The sequence below is a fragment of the Ceratosolen solmsi genome, unplaced genomic scaffold, assembly GCF_000503995.2.
Source record: "Ceratosolen solmsi marchali unplaced genomic scaffold, CerSol_1.0 scaffold53, whole genome shotgun sequence".
In the NCBI taxonomy this organism is placed as follows: domain Eukaryota; kingdom Metazoa; phylum Arthropoda; class Insecta; order Hymenoptera; family Agaonidae; genus Ceratosolen; species Ceratosolen solmsi.
The window spans coordinates 577100-596351 of NW_011948441.1; the positions used below are offsets into that span (position 1 = coordinate 577100).

Below are 19252 nucleotides of genomic sequence, written 5' to 3' on the forward strand. Positions count from 1 at the left end.
TATATATATACGTATTTACTAGATGAAATTCTGCATAACATATACTATTTTTTCAGTCATTACCTAGTTGTACACGCCACACACATTAAGTTATATACAACAGTAAGCGTCAATCCATACGTTAAAACATACATACACGTACATGCGCGCGTACACTTACAATATCAATTACTTTATAATAGATAATAGTATTTAATCTATAATCATATACAGATTTAAAAGTTAATTATACATTTCTTATAATTAATTCTTGTGTAAATTGTAGGGGTTGATTACTCTCCAATTTCTAGCATATATTCATACTTACAAACATGAAAACTAATACCATTCTATAGTGCTCATTCGGATCTTTAGATCTAGTATATGCAATTTTAAAATCCACTTTAATTATCACTTATACGTTAATAATTGAAAATACCATTTAAAATACATATTTTAAGACTCTATTTTTCATTTATTAAATATTCTCCATCCAACAATAGAAATTCATTATATATTATTTTATAAATAATAAATGTAAATGTAATGATTACATTATCATTGTTGAAGACTATAGTTGTTTTTACTTTAAAAAAACCATCACTGTTTTTTACAGTTATATAGGTCAATAAAAAATATAATTTCTTTTTATTATAATTTAAGTTGCGTGTTAATTAAATTTTCACTTCTATTCATTATTTGTTAGTATACATGTATTTAGCATAGCATTAATATACTACAAAGCACTGTAGTTTTAAATACATAATGTATTTCGCATACAGAATATGAACAAAATTATAACTTCGATTTCATTAAAAATTATTCATTTACTAATGTTTATATATATATATATATATATATAAATATATAAATAAATATATTAAAAAATATAAATATATAAATATATATATATATATATATATATATATATATTTATATATATATATATATATACATAAATACGTACAATAAAATTATATTGTTTCCATGCTTATTACTATTTTTAAAAAATGGGTAAGATCTGTTCAAATTTTAGTATATAAATATTCTATATCTACATATTTCATACAAACATAATAATTGGTTATACAATTTAATCTATAAAATAAAACATTTTATTGAAGGAATTTAACTTACAACGTTTAAAATTCAATTAATTTAAGAATAATTGAATTAAACTTTTATATTGTATTTACATAGATTTTGATTAACTCTCTTATTAAATAATTAAACTAATGTTTATAATTTATTCGAAAACAACTTCTTACTTGACTATAGTTTCTAATGATATAATAAAACAACGATAGTTATTTTATAATATATGGGTGAATGTGTACAATTTCAGAAGATAACTTTATATTATAAAGAATTAATATTTGTAAAAATTAAAATAAATTATATCGTTTTAATTAAATATATTGCTCGATTCAAACAAACGTTTTCTTATTATCAAGAAATATAAGAAATTATATTAATGCTTATACAAACAATATTCATTCAATTAATATTTGAACATACCTTTTAGAATTTAGCTTTTAATCACTAGATAATCGATGATATTGGTTAAAAACGTTAAATATAAATGAAAATTTGGATATTTTTTATGTATATTCTTTCATGATGTCAATAGTTATTTCTATGATTAACTTTCATTTTCGATGTTATATTTTGTATTAAATATAGATTTTTAAAAAGATGTTTTTTTTTAAATCTTTTAATTGTATTTTATGATTTTATTTTATTCATATTTATTCATATTCATATAATAATTGTTGATTCAATGATTCAATATTTTTGTTCTATTTATTGGAAAGTATAAATTAGAAATTAGTATGGGTTTCAAGGGATAGAATTGAAAACTAAAAATACCTAATGTAAAGTGTTTAATCATTAAAAATTATTAATGTATACCAATTGCACATGTAATTGAGTTCATACTAGAGAAGAATTATGTTGCTCCATTTTAATTAAATCTTATCATTTGAGTAAATTACAAAATTCAGATATTCTATTGATTTATATTTATAAAATAATATCCTTCCAATTTTATCAGCAGACTTGAGGCCCAGGATAACATAATTTTAGTTACTAGAAAGTATTTTGAGATCTGGTTTATAATCTTAATTAACCGTAATTTTAAGTTCATATTTCCTTCGAACATTATCAAATAGATTCTGTCAATTAATATTCGAAGGTATTTTAATTATGAGTTAGTATTTGTCGCTATAATATTGTATGTAAATTATATAAATTGAATTTTGGTGTTATATATTTCCTCTGAAAAATCAATAATCTAGGTGATTTGCACAGGTCTAATGTTATTTTAATTTATTATTATTTTCTTAAATATAAATAAAGTTTTCAACCACCGGACTCTTTAGAGATTTTTATAATTTTATCAAACTATTGCTTGCAGGTCACGCATAAAAATAAATTTCTATGTCTTGTCTTTTATGTTGTTTTCAGTTTCTTTAAGGTAAATGCACCTTCGTATATCATTTATATTCACTTCAAATTTAAAATTCTTCCTTCTTTTTTGTGATAGGCTAGATCTTTCTATTGTATACACCCAAGGTGGACGGCGATTAATGAATTTCTTTTATTTGCACTACAGTTTCTCATTATTTTAAAAACTAAAGTATTATTTTGCAAATAAAAATACCCAATACTATAGTCTGTAAATTATTAATATCAGGAGATACGTTTATATCTATATAGTCGAAGTTATTGAATTAAAAAAGAGTAGCTCGTACTGATTAAATCAATTAAGTCAATTTAAGTTGTATCAAGTGGCCTGGCTTGACTGACACATACTCGGTGTAGTTCTTCAATTCATTTTCATCGATATATACTAATGAATTGTTTTTAAAAAGAAAGCACTGAAATTGTCGTAATTGGAATTAAGGTTGCTCTGGAGCTTTTTTCAACTTAAAAGTACTCAAATAAAAATAAATATATCAAATAAAGGCATTGATAATAATTATTTTTTTTAGAAATATTTTTATGATTTTATAAGTAATATCAATAATAGAATTTAATAATATATAATAAAATTTATCATAATTAAAAATATTTTGAGTCTATTCCAAATTCAAATAGTTAATAGAAATTTATATATTAATGGTATTTGTAGTAAACAATTATTATGTTTTTAAAAGATTTAGCTACATGTACACATAAATAAGTGTATTAAACGTGTTGATAAATATAATTATTAGTATTTCAAAATGAATCTAAATGCTAGATAACATTGAGAAATTTAGGTATAAATAATATTTTTAATGCATATAATTCAAGTTTTATTATAAAAATTGGATATAAACAATATTAAAAAAATTTTCTAATTAAATTCTAAAAAGTTTTTTAATTCTAAAAAGAATGAACAAATTATCTTTCACATGTACATGTAGATGCATTAATTGTTTTATTGTTAAAATTTTTTTAAATGGAAAGGTATATAAATAAAAATTTTTTGTGATAGATAAGAAATTGTTGCTTCTTTTGTGTCATTTTACGTATATAACATGTTATTTATAGACATTACAGATTTTATGTAGAATAAATATTATATTGCAACGCCTGATCTCTAATAGATAAATAATTGTTATGTTTTTGCCTCGTATAAAATCAAAATTCTAATGAGCATACCATACTGACATATCGTAATAAGTTCCAATGAAGTTTTTAAACTAGCTTCTATTATATAAAAATTGAAATTAATTGATTTTAATTAATCTTGTATATTTATATTTTGATCTATTGATTACAATATGAAAATTTATATTAAAATAATGAAAAATCAGAGTCTTACTGATAATTATTATTTGTAAGTATAAATAAATATTGTTATTTTTAAGTTAATTTTGTCATACATTACATGTATTATTTTTCTATTATACCTCTTACAAATATAAAGAAATAAAATTAATTATAAAAGAACATTTTAATGCTATTTTGTACAACTACTTTACAACTATTATTACATTCTATATTTTCATATTTGATGAAATTATATATTTAGTAATTATTTTGTATTAAGTTTAATGTGATTGTTACTTACTTGATTAATTATTTATCATAATATTTTTTTACTGTATGTATTAAATAATATGTTTTAATGATTTTATTGTATTTGGAAGGAAATAGTTTAAAGTAAAATTATAATTAAAATTTATAGTTTTACTGTACATGATCGTGCATATATAAATCATTATATATAAAAATAAAGTAGAGCAATCACATGTAATCTTCATGTCTTTATTTATAGAATGTATTAATTTATTTCCATTATAAACAACAATTGCCATATTTTTAAAATTATTTATTTAGTTTTATATATTTTAAATAATTGTAAATAGAATATATTTTCAATCCGAAACATTAAATAATAAGCATTCTAGTCATCAAATATCGTAAGATATTAAAATTAACAGTATATTATTTAATATTAAAATAAATAATATTATTATTCCTTATAAGTACATTATAAATAACAATAATAATAATATATTATTATAATATATAAATACATACTATGCCATATTAATTACAAATTATCATTTGTACAAATCATGCATTTTATAGCATAATGTTCATTCGAAAATGTTCAACATATTAATGTATTCGGATTGAAAAGGTTATATTAAGTAAGTGATGGATTAACAAAATTACGTATATTAAATTAATACATAATTATAATAGGATAGTTTAGTTATTGAACGGAAAATACAAATCCACGTATGAATTAATTGTTGACTGCAAACATTTTTAATTTATTGAGTGAAAAATTCATCTGCTTAGGGTACTGAAGTTAAAAATTTTCTCACAAGTAATTGGGAAAACTCGTTGTATTGTATTTTTAGATAATTCATAAGTATAAAAGACTATCTTTTTCCCTCTAATATAAAACCTCTTATGAATAAATATATATAAAACTAATAAATGACAAAGGCTAAATTTTGCATTCATTTGCGTATGCAAATATCCATTTATTCAAACGGCTGTACTTCATGTTTTTACACGTGCAATATAAAATACGGTACATAGCTAGTGATGAATAGGCTAAAGCATAATGCTTTGAAGTACAAAACGAAGAAGTAAAGGAAAACAGAAACTTGTTAAAGAGCTAAAGTGGCAGAAGTCTTGAACCGAAGGAAAGTCAGACACGCGCCACCTTTTGTCGAATCAATAATCGGACAAACGCCTGTCGTATGTAACCCTCCCTCCTGCCACCCTCTTTCACTCTCTCGCTTTCCTTGTGTGAGTGTGCCCTTGCGCTTGGCCATGGATATCGTCAAGGATCGACCTTGGTGCTGACCCACTCACCCAAATTTCACATCTTATTTTTGCGCTGCGCAGTTCATCACTTATTCTTACTCTGGCTCTTTCTCCCCTTTGTGGTACTTCATCCTGAACGTTTACATTAAGGATAGAAGTGCTTTCAGTGCTTGACCGCTGTGTCTCGACACGTACAAATAATATATTATATTTAAATGAAGTTATGTCGTGGAGATATGCAGGAGAATTTGCCAAATAAGGTCGGCGTGGAAACTATTTTAAATCTAAACAGATGTTAATCGTTATTTTATTACTTAATCAATTTAGAAGAATTGAAAATGTACAATTACTGGAATTAGTACTATACATATGAGTATGAAGGATATGAATTGATATATCATCGGCTTTTATTCTTCCTTAAAATATATTCAATATTCATACACGCGTGTGAAAAATATGGGAAATATTATAAAAAGCATAACCTTTGAACAAGCGGCATAAATTTTTCTTTGAAGAAATCATAAATAATCTTCTATAAATTTTGATTTGTACTAATGTTTTTTAATACGATATTTCTATTTTGAATCGATATATATATATATGTAATAAATGTTGAATTTCATAAACTTACATTCTTACGAATATTCAAATTGTATATTTCTAATTTGAACTAATGTAATGGTTTATTATTAATGTAAAAGATGCATAATTATTGTAAAATATATCGTTAGTTTTCTTAAATTTAATTACTGAGTAGTATCTAATAGAACCCACTAATCAAAAAATCAATAAAGCATTGACTTCATCATTCTAATCTAATTATTAACATTTATGTGAATGATAAACAATCATATGTGAATGATGAAACTTTATTCGAAAAGATCTTTCTATAATTTTCCACTATAACTTATTGAAGGAAGTCTGCTTTAAATAATATTTACAAAAAACTATTACAATTTCAAATATTTATTATTAGACACAGTAGTACATCTTTTTTTAAAATTTTTTTTAGTTTCTCATTTGTCATCTTGAATTTCCTTTAACTGTTTATGTATTATAAAATATATTTAACAGTTTAAAGTTAATTTATAATTATCATATTTTAAAATTATATCGTTTCTATCTGTAAATCATTAGATATGCCATAATTATTACAGGTAATTTTTCATATGATTAATTATTTTTTAACGATCTCTATCACAATTAAATAATTGAAATTTGATATAAAATATTTAAGCAATGCTACCTCTTTGAATTGTAATTTATATATCTCATCCGTATCATCTGTATATTTGCTTGATTATATTAACAAATAAAGTATAATTAACAAATAAATTATTTTATTATTACAACTATTTTAAAATTCATAATTAAAATTATATGTAATGAATAGTATTAGTTATTGTATCTTATACAAAAAAATAATTACATTTTAATAATAAATTATGGATACGTATAATTTATATATTATAATCGAAATCGACGATAAAATTGTGGAAATTAAATAAATTAACAAATTAATTTAATAAATTAAGTATTATTTAGTTGGTATAATAAATTAGTAAAAAAATAGTTTTAATAATAATTTTATTTTTCGAAATTTTTTGCTCAATTTAAAAATTAGAAATGTTTATGTACTGGTCAAAATGAAAATATTCTTGTATGCATTTATGTATACTTAAAGCTACTCATGCAAACTCATCTATTTAAAATAATTGCTTACTATGACTCGTTTTTTTATGAGATATAACTATATTCTATATATTTTTAACTTTTATCTATTGAATTTTTAATAAACATAATTTTTGAAATCTAAAAATATCGAAAAATACGTTTTAAAATTTTATAATAATGAATAATATTTTTTAACAAATCAGTTGAATGTACAATATATTCAAACTATAAGATATTTAAAAAAAAATTATAATATAATGTAAATTATAACTTTTTCTAAAAAGTATGTACGTGCCAATGCTTGAAAAATAATTCACTGAGCTCGCCAATTACCGATAGTAAGATCGTATTACATCGTTTGATACCCAATCGATTTATTAAAAGAATTAATTGAATGTAATAAAATTTCAGGATAATAATTTTTCAATATAATATTTTTAATTTTTCGCTATTCAACTTGATGTTATCTCGTTACACTTTGGTACATTATTAAATGTATTTTAATAAAAGAAGTCAATGACATGTCTTCAAAAAAACTTATCTCACATGTATACTGTAGTGTCACAATTTTCGAGTTAATATAATAGAAATTAGATTTCAATGATTTAGTAAGAATGATCTACCAATACTAAACTCAGATTTTCACTCAGATCTATAATTTTTAATATTCGTGTAATTAACTAATGTCGTGAATGTCACATTATGGAGCTAAAGTCTTAAATCATTGGTAGTCAATGTATTTTTAATAAATATTTATCTATACGTGTGGAAAATAATGATAGAATTGAAATTCTCTTTGACAAATATTATTTTTTAATCACATATTATCTAACATTTTTGCAAAATTAAACAACCAAACATATTAAATTATAAAAATGTATAAATAAATATATGTTTGATAATGTTTGTAATATTTTCAATGAATAAAATATATTAATAAAGGAATATTATTAATTATGAAATATAGGATAATTGATAATGTTTATGACCTGTATATTTATTTTTATTTATCCATAGTATGAAGAAGATCCGACAGTCGATCTACATGTATATTTATATAGAAATAATATTTAGTAATCACTTTTCATAAATGAAAAACAGTATTAGTAAACTAAAGTACAATTTTCCTATGAAGAAAATATCATTTTAATCGATCTTTTAGCAACAGCTGAAGATATTTCCTTTTACGGATTATTATTAATTTTATAGTAAGAATTATGTAGTATTATAGTATAATACTGATTATTTAAAATTTATTGTATATTAAAATGAGACTACAATATTACGACTATTGCAAGAATATTTGTGAAGCAAGAAAACTTTCTACTAACTTTATGTTCTTTTTACAAGTCTTAATTTTTCGTTTGAATTTGTCTTGGTTTTGTGCAACCTCTAAAAAGGTAATTATAAATTCAGAGCTAACAAATAGCAATTAAAATTTGTATGCTGGAATAGAATATTGATAGCCAGATTTTTATTCTTTATTTTATAGGCAGTTGATGAAAGTCTTCAACTTTTTATCTAGGTACCCATGAACTTTTCACAGTTTTCTAAAATTTATTATCTTTCCTATTGCAATTTTAATATATATTGAATTATATTTTTGAAGATAAAAAATTTCGTTATCTTAAGCTACAGTAAAATAGAAAAATAACTTATTTTTAAATGAGTGTATGATTAACATTAGTGGTATTATTAATATACAAACTATATTATTAATCAATATATTTTAATTTTCATTAAATATAAATAGATTGTATTATTATATCAATGATTAAACTTTTCTTTATATATATATATATATATATACATTTATGATAATGTAGTATTTTGATTGAAAATTATAAAAAAAACATTTATTTTAAATGTTTAACATACTCACAGTTAGATTTACATTCACAAAATTAGAATATTATATTTAAAATTTTATTTATACTTTGTTTGAATTTGTATGTTTACTTTTCGAATATAATAAAAAATACCTTTTTTTATTAATTTTATTAATCAAAATTATTAAATATTTTTACTGGATCTTAGAGTATTATAAGTTGATTGTAACATTACCAAAATTGCAAGAGAAGCTTGAACAAATCTATAATTTCAGTTATTTTATCAATTTCATTGTACAAGTTTTTATTGAGACATTTAAAAATATTATTTTATTTCATTTCATCGTTAATGGTTTTAATTTTCTTCAGAAAATTCAAATATAAATTATAGCAATAGATTAAACTTCTCTAATTTTAATTTTTTTGATAACTTTTCAATATATTAAATATTTTTTAATATTATTGTTTTTTTTATATCACATTTGTTATGCACTATCACGGATAAGATAGTAGTTTTACAGACTTTTCTAAGATATTTGTATCTTTATATAAATAACATATTAAATATATTAATATTTTGTAAATCTAAAATATTAGTTATAAAAGTTTTTTTATAACAGAAGCCAATTAAGATTTTGTGTAATGTACAATAATGTAAAAAAAAAAATTCAAAACATATTTTATTACTTGTTAAATAATGCACGTAAAGCATAGAATTACTAAAATGAAACAGAACAATGGATTTAGTTACTAACAAAGCCTTGAGGCAAATATAAATTACTTATTACCATTATTATTTGTGAAAAATACATACATATCAATAATTCCAATAATATGAACAACTATAACGATGATGATACTAATAATTATAAGTATATTTGTAAATATAAATTTAAATATAAATTATATTTTAAGTATTAGCTTTAAATTTAATGAAGTGATTTTTCTTGTTTTTTTTTTCATAAATATTTCTTCATGAAAATTAAAATTTTTTTTATGACATTTTCAATTAAAATAGTTATTATTAGTATAAAAATTATTTCACAAAAAGAAAAGAAAATAATATTTTATCAATTAAATCCAAAAGTTTAAATATACACTAACAAAATTAACCTAACTCTTTATGGAATATGTAATAATTAACTTTTTAAGCGCAATGAGAATATTTTTTTTATTGTGCTGATTTTATGTTGTTTTTTGCAAGGTCGACAAATTATTTGACGCACTAACCTCTGGAAAATCGCATAGTACAACAAGGGCACTAGCCGAGCAGCTCTCTTGCGTGTACTCCTAGTCAGTTGGAGTCTCCTCTCATATTAAATATGCTTATGCGTGTGAGTGATTTGCTACGCGCACTAAAAATTTTGTGCTTGCATTAAAACGCTCTTTATGTAGAAATAGAATGAACTTTTCTATTAAATGCGAAGTATGAATTATGCATTCACACGAATAGTGGAATTTTTTAAAATGTAAAATTAAAAAATGTCATTATTATTATTATATGATAATATCAAAGACAAGCAATTAAAACTAATAAAAAGCAAAAATTACATAAGAAAAATTTTATGGTGTGAACATATTTAAAGAAGAACAATATTTGAAGTCCTCTTACTTATATCATGGTTATATTATATAATATTGTCTAATTAATAAATACTTAATAGAATAGATAAATCAACGACATGACATTAATTTTATTTATGTAATGACCGAATTTACGAAAAATATAGGTTGACCAATTAAACTTTTGATCAAATTCAAATATTGGGCAATATTATATTCATTCTCAGATTAACAGAAAATTTTTTTTAACCATATATTATAATAAAAATTTGGATCTTTACAATTAAACACATATATAAGTTTATCTCGTAGTATGCAAACATAGAATAATTATAGAAAAATAAAATAATGATATTGATTCAGCTATTTAAATAATGATATAACATTAGAATAAATATATCGATTGAGTTATTGAAATAATTATATAACAATTGAATAATTATATTGATCCAATTAAGTATCTTATTATAACGAGGTTAATTCCATTTCGAATGACAAAATTTTTCGCTGGTTTAAGTAGTTCCAATTACTTTTATTATTTATGTCATTAAATATAATATGAATTTCTACATTTAACATCAGATAATTGCTGTAAACACTAGTTTTAAAAAGATTTTAATTTTAATGATAATAATGTATGTATTATTCTTCAACTGTATGATGAGGTAATATTTGCATATTTCTTAATTATCTATCTAATTCTTTACAAAAGTCAATTTAGATTATTTGATTAAAATAAATGGTGCAATTTTTTCCATCTTTTTTTGGTTTTTAATAGTTGAATGGAAATAATATGTTTAATCTATTATATTTAGAAATTTCTCTGATAGAATATAACTATTTTTTTACGTAAAAAAATTAGATCCAAATGTGTATGATCCAAATTAACTGTAAAAAAATGTAAAAAAATACATTTAATTGTTCTTAACGAACATACACTAATATTTAAATATATCAGATTGTGATTATGTAGTATAAGACATTGTAAACATATTTCTTTATCTACATAACAAATGAAAAATTGAAAATATTACATTATTATTTACACTGATCTATTAAATTTTACTAATCATAGTTATATAATGTAATATACGTATAATGTGCGTATTGTATTACTATTACGAAATTTTAGTATTCTATAATTTTTATGCTCTAAAAGTATTAGTGTTAAAAGATTTTACTTATATTAGGATTGAATATCATCGAATGCTCTATTTTTGAAAAGTAAATAATTTCCTTAATGCAAAGAAACGCAAATAATTTGTAAATAGCGAATATCAAGAAAATTTATTCCATAGATTTCTAAAGATGAATGTTTTCTAAAATATTCGTCATAACTTATGTTTTTATTATGTACACATTTTTTATGTATTAATACTTAAAATTAATATTTAATTAGGATGGTCGATTATTTTTTATTCATTCATGGTATAGTTATTCTTACGTGTGTGTTGTAAATTTAATAAATATTATACTTATTCTTTAAATAACGGAATCACATGATAATTAAATTTCTATCCAACTTTTCTATAATACTTGGTTACCTAAAATTGATGTAAAACTTTGTATTTACAATTATATAAACACATGATGTATACACTTGAGGGCATAAAGAGCGTTTTCACTATTTTGAATAACTCGAAGGTCTATTTCAACTGGATTAATTTGCGAGTTAATTAACTAAATAATTTTTGTTCAATCTTAAGTTAATAACTTTAGATAATTTATCATCTTACGCATTGATTTTTATTTACATAGATTATACGTGTAATGAAGCGGCATTAGAAAAAATTAAGTCATCTATATTTTTTATATACATAATTCTGTGAAATATATACGAGAAACCATCCATCGTTTAAAATAAATACTTATAGAAAGAGCCAAGCACTTTTCTCCAAGAAAAATTATAAGGTTGAAATTCGTTTTTTTCATAAAGTAATTAAATTTCATTAGCATTTATATTCTAATCGATTTTCCAAGCCATCTCTAAAGATATATTGATATGAAAAAAGAAAAAAACAATATTTTCTTGTCAGTAAACAGTTTGATAGCTTTATTTGCACTTACTCCATTGATTTTATAAAAAACACTAAAATTACTTTTTGCCTTTTCAGATTATCAATGTTCCTTTATTATTGCAGCTAGTAAGCGATAAAGATAAGGCCAATAATCTAAGTATTCTTTTTCTACATTCGATAATTATTAGGAATGAAATTTACAAAATCATGCAACTAGCCATTGCACACATTGTGTTATTTATGTTAAATTAAACTAATAGGATCGAAATGTTTCGTCTTTTCGAATATGAGTGGCTTCGCATACGTGTTTGTGGCATCAGATAGACATGGGACTGAATAAAATTTAAGCAATTGTTAATTGTGAAGTTGTTTGAAGATTGTCTTGTCGCAATTGTTTCAGTAATCATGTGCGCCAGCAGAGGGCTTTGGATAGCTACGTCGATGTCCAAGAAGATCTACGCATCGAGGGCGTGCTGGTCGAGATCGCGGGCAAACTCCACCACGATGACGAAGGCACGCCCGAAATACTTGCCGAGAGGAAAGCCGTGGTGCGACTATTTGGGGTCGGCATCACTAACAATACCATCATTGCCTTTACCGACCAAGAGGGCAAACGAGGCGACGTTTGCGATAAGATCAAGTCGGCCGAGTTTCCCGTGAGTTTTTCCTTTCGTCGATCGCATCAATGACATCTTACCTTCGATGAGTTATGCTCAATCCGATGGAATGCAGTGATCTTGGATTTTAATCGTGATAATCGGTGGGGGATTTTATCGATTCTTAGGCGTAAATAGATGAAAATATCCTGTTATTCATTTCCAGTCCAACTTCACCATTTCTGCGACAAGTAGTCTTTATAATGGATCTTCAACTTAAACTGTGTTATTTTAGGTAACGGAGCATCTGCGTATTATGACATAAATAATTCTTGCTTTAATTTATTACGAGCTGCTGAAAATAGACTTATACATTAATGACAAAATTTGTACAAAATTAAATAATGATTTTGACACAGTCCTTATAGGTAATTAACAAATCGATGAATCATAGTTATAAATTATACTTTGTTAGATTAATTTAAACTAGAAAAAAGGAATTCTTTTTAAAAATTTCTTCTTTTAATTTATAACGAAAAATTTAATAATGATATCTGCCATTTGCAGGTATAATTTATATAATGTCTTCTTAAATTAACTACTGATACATAAAAAAAAATATATATCCAATATATATAAAAAAATTAGAGAAATATAAGAAATATATCTGAAATATATGTGAATAATGCATTATAAAATTCTTCAAAAAATATTACCATATTTGCATTCACGTATTAACGGAGTCAGCCATATACAGAAAATTGTAATCAATGTATATAAATCACGTTCAAATTATTACAAACAGACATAAATTATATATGAATGAAACAGACGAATTATTATTTTATTACTTTTATTATAAAATAATCTAAAATATCAGGGTATTTGCTTTTATTTTTTATTTTTTTTATGATTGAATATTTTTATTTTATTTATTTTTTCAAATGCTCGAATTTACATATAGATACACTTCCATTTAATAGAATTACAATTCCAATTGTTATAATAACGTAAATTATATATAATTTATTTCGAAATATATTTTATTTGCGTTTTCTTACCATTAGTTTTATAATAAGTCTAAGGATTAATCTTGCCTTAAAAATTTCGGTAAATATTCCTCAAAGTACTGCTGTATTTAAAAATTAAAATCATAGAGGAGTAATTTTTTATTTATTATTTATCATTTTGTTTTATTGCTGTTATTGAATTTCGGATGTAGATGGCAGAAACATAAAAAAAGAAATTTTTTCTAAATCTTAAATACAAAGTTACTACAAATTACCGAATTGAATACACTCATTACTACTTTCGGAAAATAACATTAAAAAAATATATTTTAATTATTTTAAACTACTCCTATATATATATATATTTTTTTTTTAATTATAAATATAAAATCTTCCCCATTCATTAAATATATCATCCTTTTTAACTTTCTTATAATGTAATATTACTTGCTAATATTACTTACTATATATAGTTTAAAAATTTTTTATATCAATTCAAAATACGAAATTTCATTTTTGTGCAATTTACTATATATTCTATATATTCTATAGATTATACACTTATATTCCTTTTCTAATAATAAATATTATTCGTTAATAATTGTAAATTAATTTCACTTTAATTTATTTCATGTAGTAGAAATTATTATTAATTTACTTAATACTAAATAAATTAAATATAGTGTTAAAGAAAAAAAATGTGATAAAAGTTTTTATAGCTTTTAATTAAAATTAACTTGAATATTTTGGTCCGAGAACTTGTCAATATCTCATTACTGACGGTATTTTCACAAGGATAAATATACTTATCAAGTAACGATTTAATTTTTTATTATCACTTCTTATGATAAAAGTTGTAATATAAAAAGGTTATATCTCAAATGAAATTACAAGTTATATTTTATTATAAATAGAATTTTGAGTTAATCAATTAAAAATATTTTTCATTCACAATAATTATGCTCATTGCGATACTCAATTATTCTAATTCAATATATTAATTAAAACTGATATAGTTTTGTAGAAATATTTCTTGAATTTTACAAATCATCATTTACTGAATTATCTATTTTAGTAGTTTGCAGTTTAGTAGTTTAGTAGTTTACTACAATAATTTTCCATATTTCTTATATAAGAAGCATGTAAAATATTTAAAACTGCGTGCCAACAAGTTTTACTTTGTTATGTTATAGTCTATTTTAGTTTCGATAGATATTTTTTCTTTATTCCAAGTGGATTTATTATATTCATCGCTATGAAATATCGCTATGAAAATCAAATGATATAATTATATGTATTTATTTTTAGCATGAATTCTTAATTATGATCTTCACTGACTGAGCCAATTTCTTGTGTTAATATATGCTTCAATATTTTCTAACTTCTATTTTAATACTTGCGTATATGATTTTCTGTACATTTTAAAATAATTTTATCATATTAGCATAAACTCTAACACAACAAGATATAATTTTATTTCGTAGATATTTAATATTTTAAATACTTAATATTTTTTAATGTTTTTTTTATATAATTCTTGCATATATTATTTTAATATTTCGAGTATACGTATATCACATTTAATTATATTTTGCTTAATTATTAGAATCAATTGTTTCATTGACATGTCGACAGCCTTTTAAAATTCAATATTTTAATTTTAAGAATGTTCGTAGTTTCATTTTAGTTCTATGTATAGGTTCGTATTTGTATTATTGTGTAAAAATAGGAACTGTTAATATATGTTCATGATAAATTTTATTACTAAAATGAATATGACTAATTATAACTAATTATTAATATTATTAACAGTATATTCGAATAATTAAAAATTTTTTCAAATAGTTAAAATGCGTCATCGAAAACATAAGATTACATAGTTTTTTTTTAATTTATTTGTAAAATAGGGTTATAATGTGCTTACTTATAGTTTATCAACTTCTGGATTTATTTGACATAATTGCTGCTTCTTTTACGTAGAAAACTTCTATAAATTTTTCTTACGAATTATTTGCAGATTTTCTGAAGATTTCATAAAATTTAGCCTTGACATAAAAATTTACCTTACTATTTTCCGTAAAGATGTTTTTATCTGTATCAAAAGCATTTTGTCTACGTTACCTCATACTAAAAAATAATTTATGGTGAACCATCAAAGCACTTAATTAAAATTTACATTTTCATAAATAAATATATAATACACCTAGTAAAACTTTTCATTATAAAAAAAAAGATATGGATAGACTCGACAGTTCAAGAATTTGTTCTACTGTTTTAGAATTTTATTATGAGAACTTTATTAATAATAAAGTAATATTTTATTATTCTATATGGAATTTATAATTATTTTCTAATTATTACAAATAACTCTTAATAAAACAAGTTGTTCAAAATCTTGCGAAGTAAGGTCAATTGTCTTTAGCGTGTATGTTCTATTTAATTCTATGTAAGTATAAATTCAGTATGTGGTTGTGATAAAAGAAAATATTATGTCCATGATACAACTACTCTTACGAGTTCTTAAATCGGTATATTCAATAAATCCATTTATGTAGTTAATTAATTCGATTCTCACTATTTTCAATGATACTTGCAATGATAAAACAAGTTATTTAAATAATAAATTAGTTACTTAACATTTCTTTTCTGTTTTAATAGGTGCGTGACGTAGTACGACGAATTACAGCTGTTTCTGACATTGTCCTTCCTATGGGATCACCTTTCTTTATTTGTGCTAAACGCTTGAATGGCGATAATAATAACAAGTATGAATTGTTCAGACATCAAGGATCAGAGAGATATAAAGTTGTAAGTTTAAGACAAATAATTTTATTGCTATTCTAATTTAAATCTATATTTCATATGCTTGTTAAAGTATAACTTAAATGAAAAAGAAAAGCAAATTATTAACAATTAAAAATAAAAAGAGGAAAATCATAGAACGCGTAAATAAATATTTATTTTAGTAAAATAAAAAGTATAACAATTGTACTAATAATTAAAAAAAGTCCTTCCGCGTATTGCTTTTATTTTATTTTATCTTTTCTCAACGCGTTAGAAAATTACAGTTGGAATTCATTCTTGACTATTAAATACACATAAATAAATTATTTATATTTCAGATACACACATATAAAAGTATGCTTCCATTATGGCTGAGTATCGTGATAATCATAACGTGCTTGTCCTTTTCCGCTCTTTTCTCAGGTCTCAACTTAGGACTTATGGCTATTGATAGGACAGAATTGAAAATTCTTTGCAACACCGGTACTGAAAAAGTAAAGTCAATTTACAATTTAAAACAACTTTCTTTTTCTTTTTTTTTAATGTGCAAAATAATCTATTTATCAAGTATATAAATGTACAGGATTTATCAAATGTATATTATATACCTTCTGGTAATTATCTACAATTATATGATGAAGTCTGCATTTCCCATATTTTTACATTTACATTTGTTAAATCTTATATAGGAATATATTATCTATTAATCTTATCTATAATTATACAAAGGTTTTGTCTAATAATTGGATATTTTTTCTTTATTAATTTATTGATTTGTATAATGATATTATTACATATTTTAGGAAAAACGTTACGCTCGAACAATTCAACCAGTACGAAATCATGGAAATTATTTATTATGTTCGATTTTGTTCTCTAATGTGCTCGTGAACTCTATTTTTACCATTATCTTAGAAGAGTTGACGTCTGGTTTCGTTGCAGTATTTTGCTCGACTCTGGCTATCGTCATCATTGGCGAAATTTCACCGCAAGTGAGACTGCGTTATAATATTATATGCATTAAAATATTAACAATATTTCATGTTATTCTTATTTAAAATTTTAAAGATATTTTTCATTGTACAATAAAATTGTATATATATATATATATATATACATATATATATATTTATTTATTTATTTATTTATATAGATACGTTTTCTGCGTATCATAAATATTTCTGTAATATATCTTTTGTATTATTTATTGTTACTTCTTTAGTTATTTTTAAAAGTTATATTTATTAATACTGTGATTCCATATAACTCGTTACTATATTGGCAATTAATTCTATTATAATTTATTCATTAATAATGACATTTATACTTATTAAGAGACAAGTTATTGCTAGTCATATGTACAATTTCTATGTATTAAACAGTTGTACTAATTACAATAAAGTATCATAATAATTACCTTAATTGAACCTTACGAATTTTCAGGCTATTTGTAGTCGACATGGTTTGTGCGTTGGCGCTAAGACCATTTACATTACAAAAATGACGATGTTAATCACGTTTCCACTCAGTTATCCAATAAGCAAGATGTTAGATTTCTTACTCGGAGAAGAAATTGGCAACGTTTATAACAGAGAACGTTTGAAAGAACTTGTTAAGGTAAATCAAAGCTAAATAACGTTATCGTTCGTTGCCATTTTTGACAGTCCCCCTGTAATTCTCTAATAAGTAAATGAAATTCCTTTATTATCTTTTGCGTGTAATGTGCTGTATAGATTATACATATTTTCAATTATAGTTTTACCATGTAGATGGCAATACATTTTTCAATAAGGGATTTTAATCGTTAATTTGATATTTAAACAATTATTATTAATCTATAACTACGGGAGGTACTGATAAGTTCTTCTAAAGACAAACAGGATAAAATTTCAATAAATGAACGTAATTAATGGTGTACAAATTCATATGTATGTACTATAAATGACATGTTTAAATTATATACATGCCTTTGGATATGTTAATTAAACATTAAGAAAATAGTTTTTATAATTATATATATATATATATATATATTTATAATGTGCTATTAATGTATAGTAATTTAAAAATACTTAAATGATTATAATATTTTAATTTTCACGATTATTTTTAAAGGTTCTTGAATAATATCCTAATATTAATTCAGAAAAAGACATAATAAATCCAAACATTTTATAACGAACGATTTTATACAAGACATTAAATACAATTATTAACAATCGATTTTAATTCGGTTGGAAAGATTTATCCAAAAAAATTATTTGTTTATGTCTTAAAATGAATTATATTATTACTTATAACTAATTAAATTAGTATATAATTATTTGATTTAATTATTGGTTTATTCTTTAATATTTTAAAGTGTTAGGTTTTTTGAAGTGTTATGTGTTTTTTGATGAAATTTTAATGAACTTGTGTGAATTTTCTCGTTGCACACCTAGGAATACCTTTCCGTATAAACAAATATTTAATACAATTAAGAGCGAATATATATATATATATATATATATATATATATATAT

At 22.5% G+C, this 19252-nt stretch overlaps 1 protein-coding gene across 2 annotated transcripts in view; it reads left to right on the forward strand.

The window, feature by feature from the left end:
* The window catches only part of uex (metal transporter uex), a 33811-nt gene that overhangs the window by 5626 nt on the left and 8933 nt on the right, over positions 1 to 19252 (forward strand). For both annotated transcript variants that reach the window (XM_011503871.1, XM_011503872.1), the window contains exons 2-6: positions 12741 to 12996; positions 16605 to 16754; positions 17069 to 17224; positions 17534 to 17722; positions 18174 to 18347. In XM_011503871.1, the coding sequence (XP_011502173.1) occupies positions 12741 to 12996; positions 16605 to 16754; positions 17069 to 17224; positions 17534 to 17722; positions 18174 to 18347 (925 nt within the window). The remainder of the gene's footprint in view (positions 1 to 12740; positions 12997 to 16604; positions 16755 to 17068; positions 17225 to 17533; positions 17723 to 18173; positions 18348 to 19252) is intronic.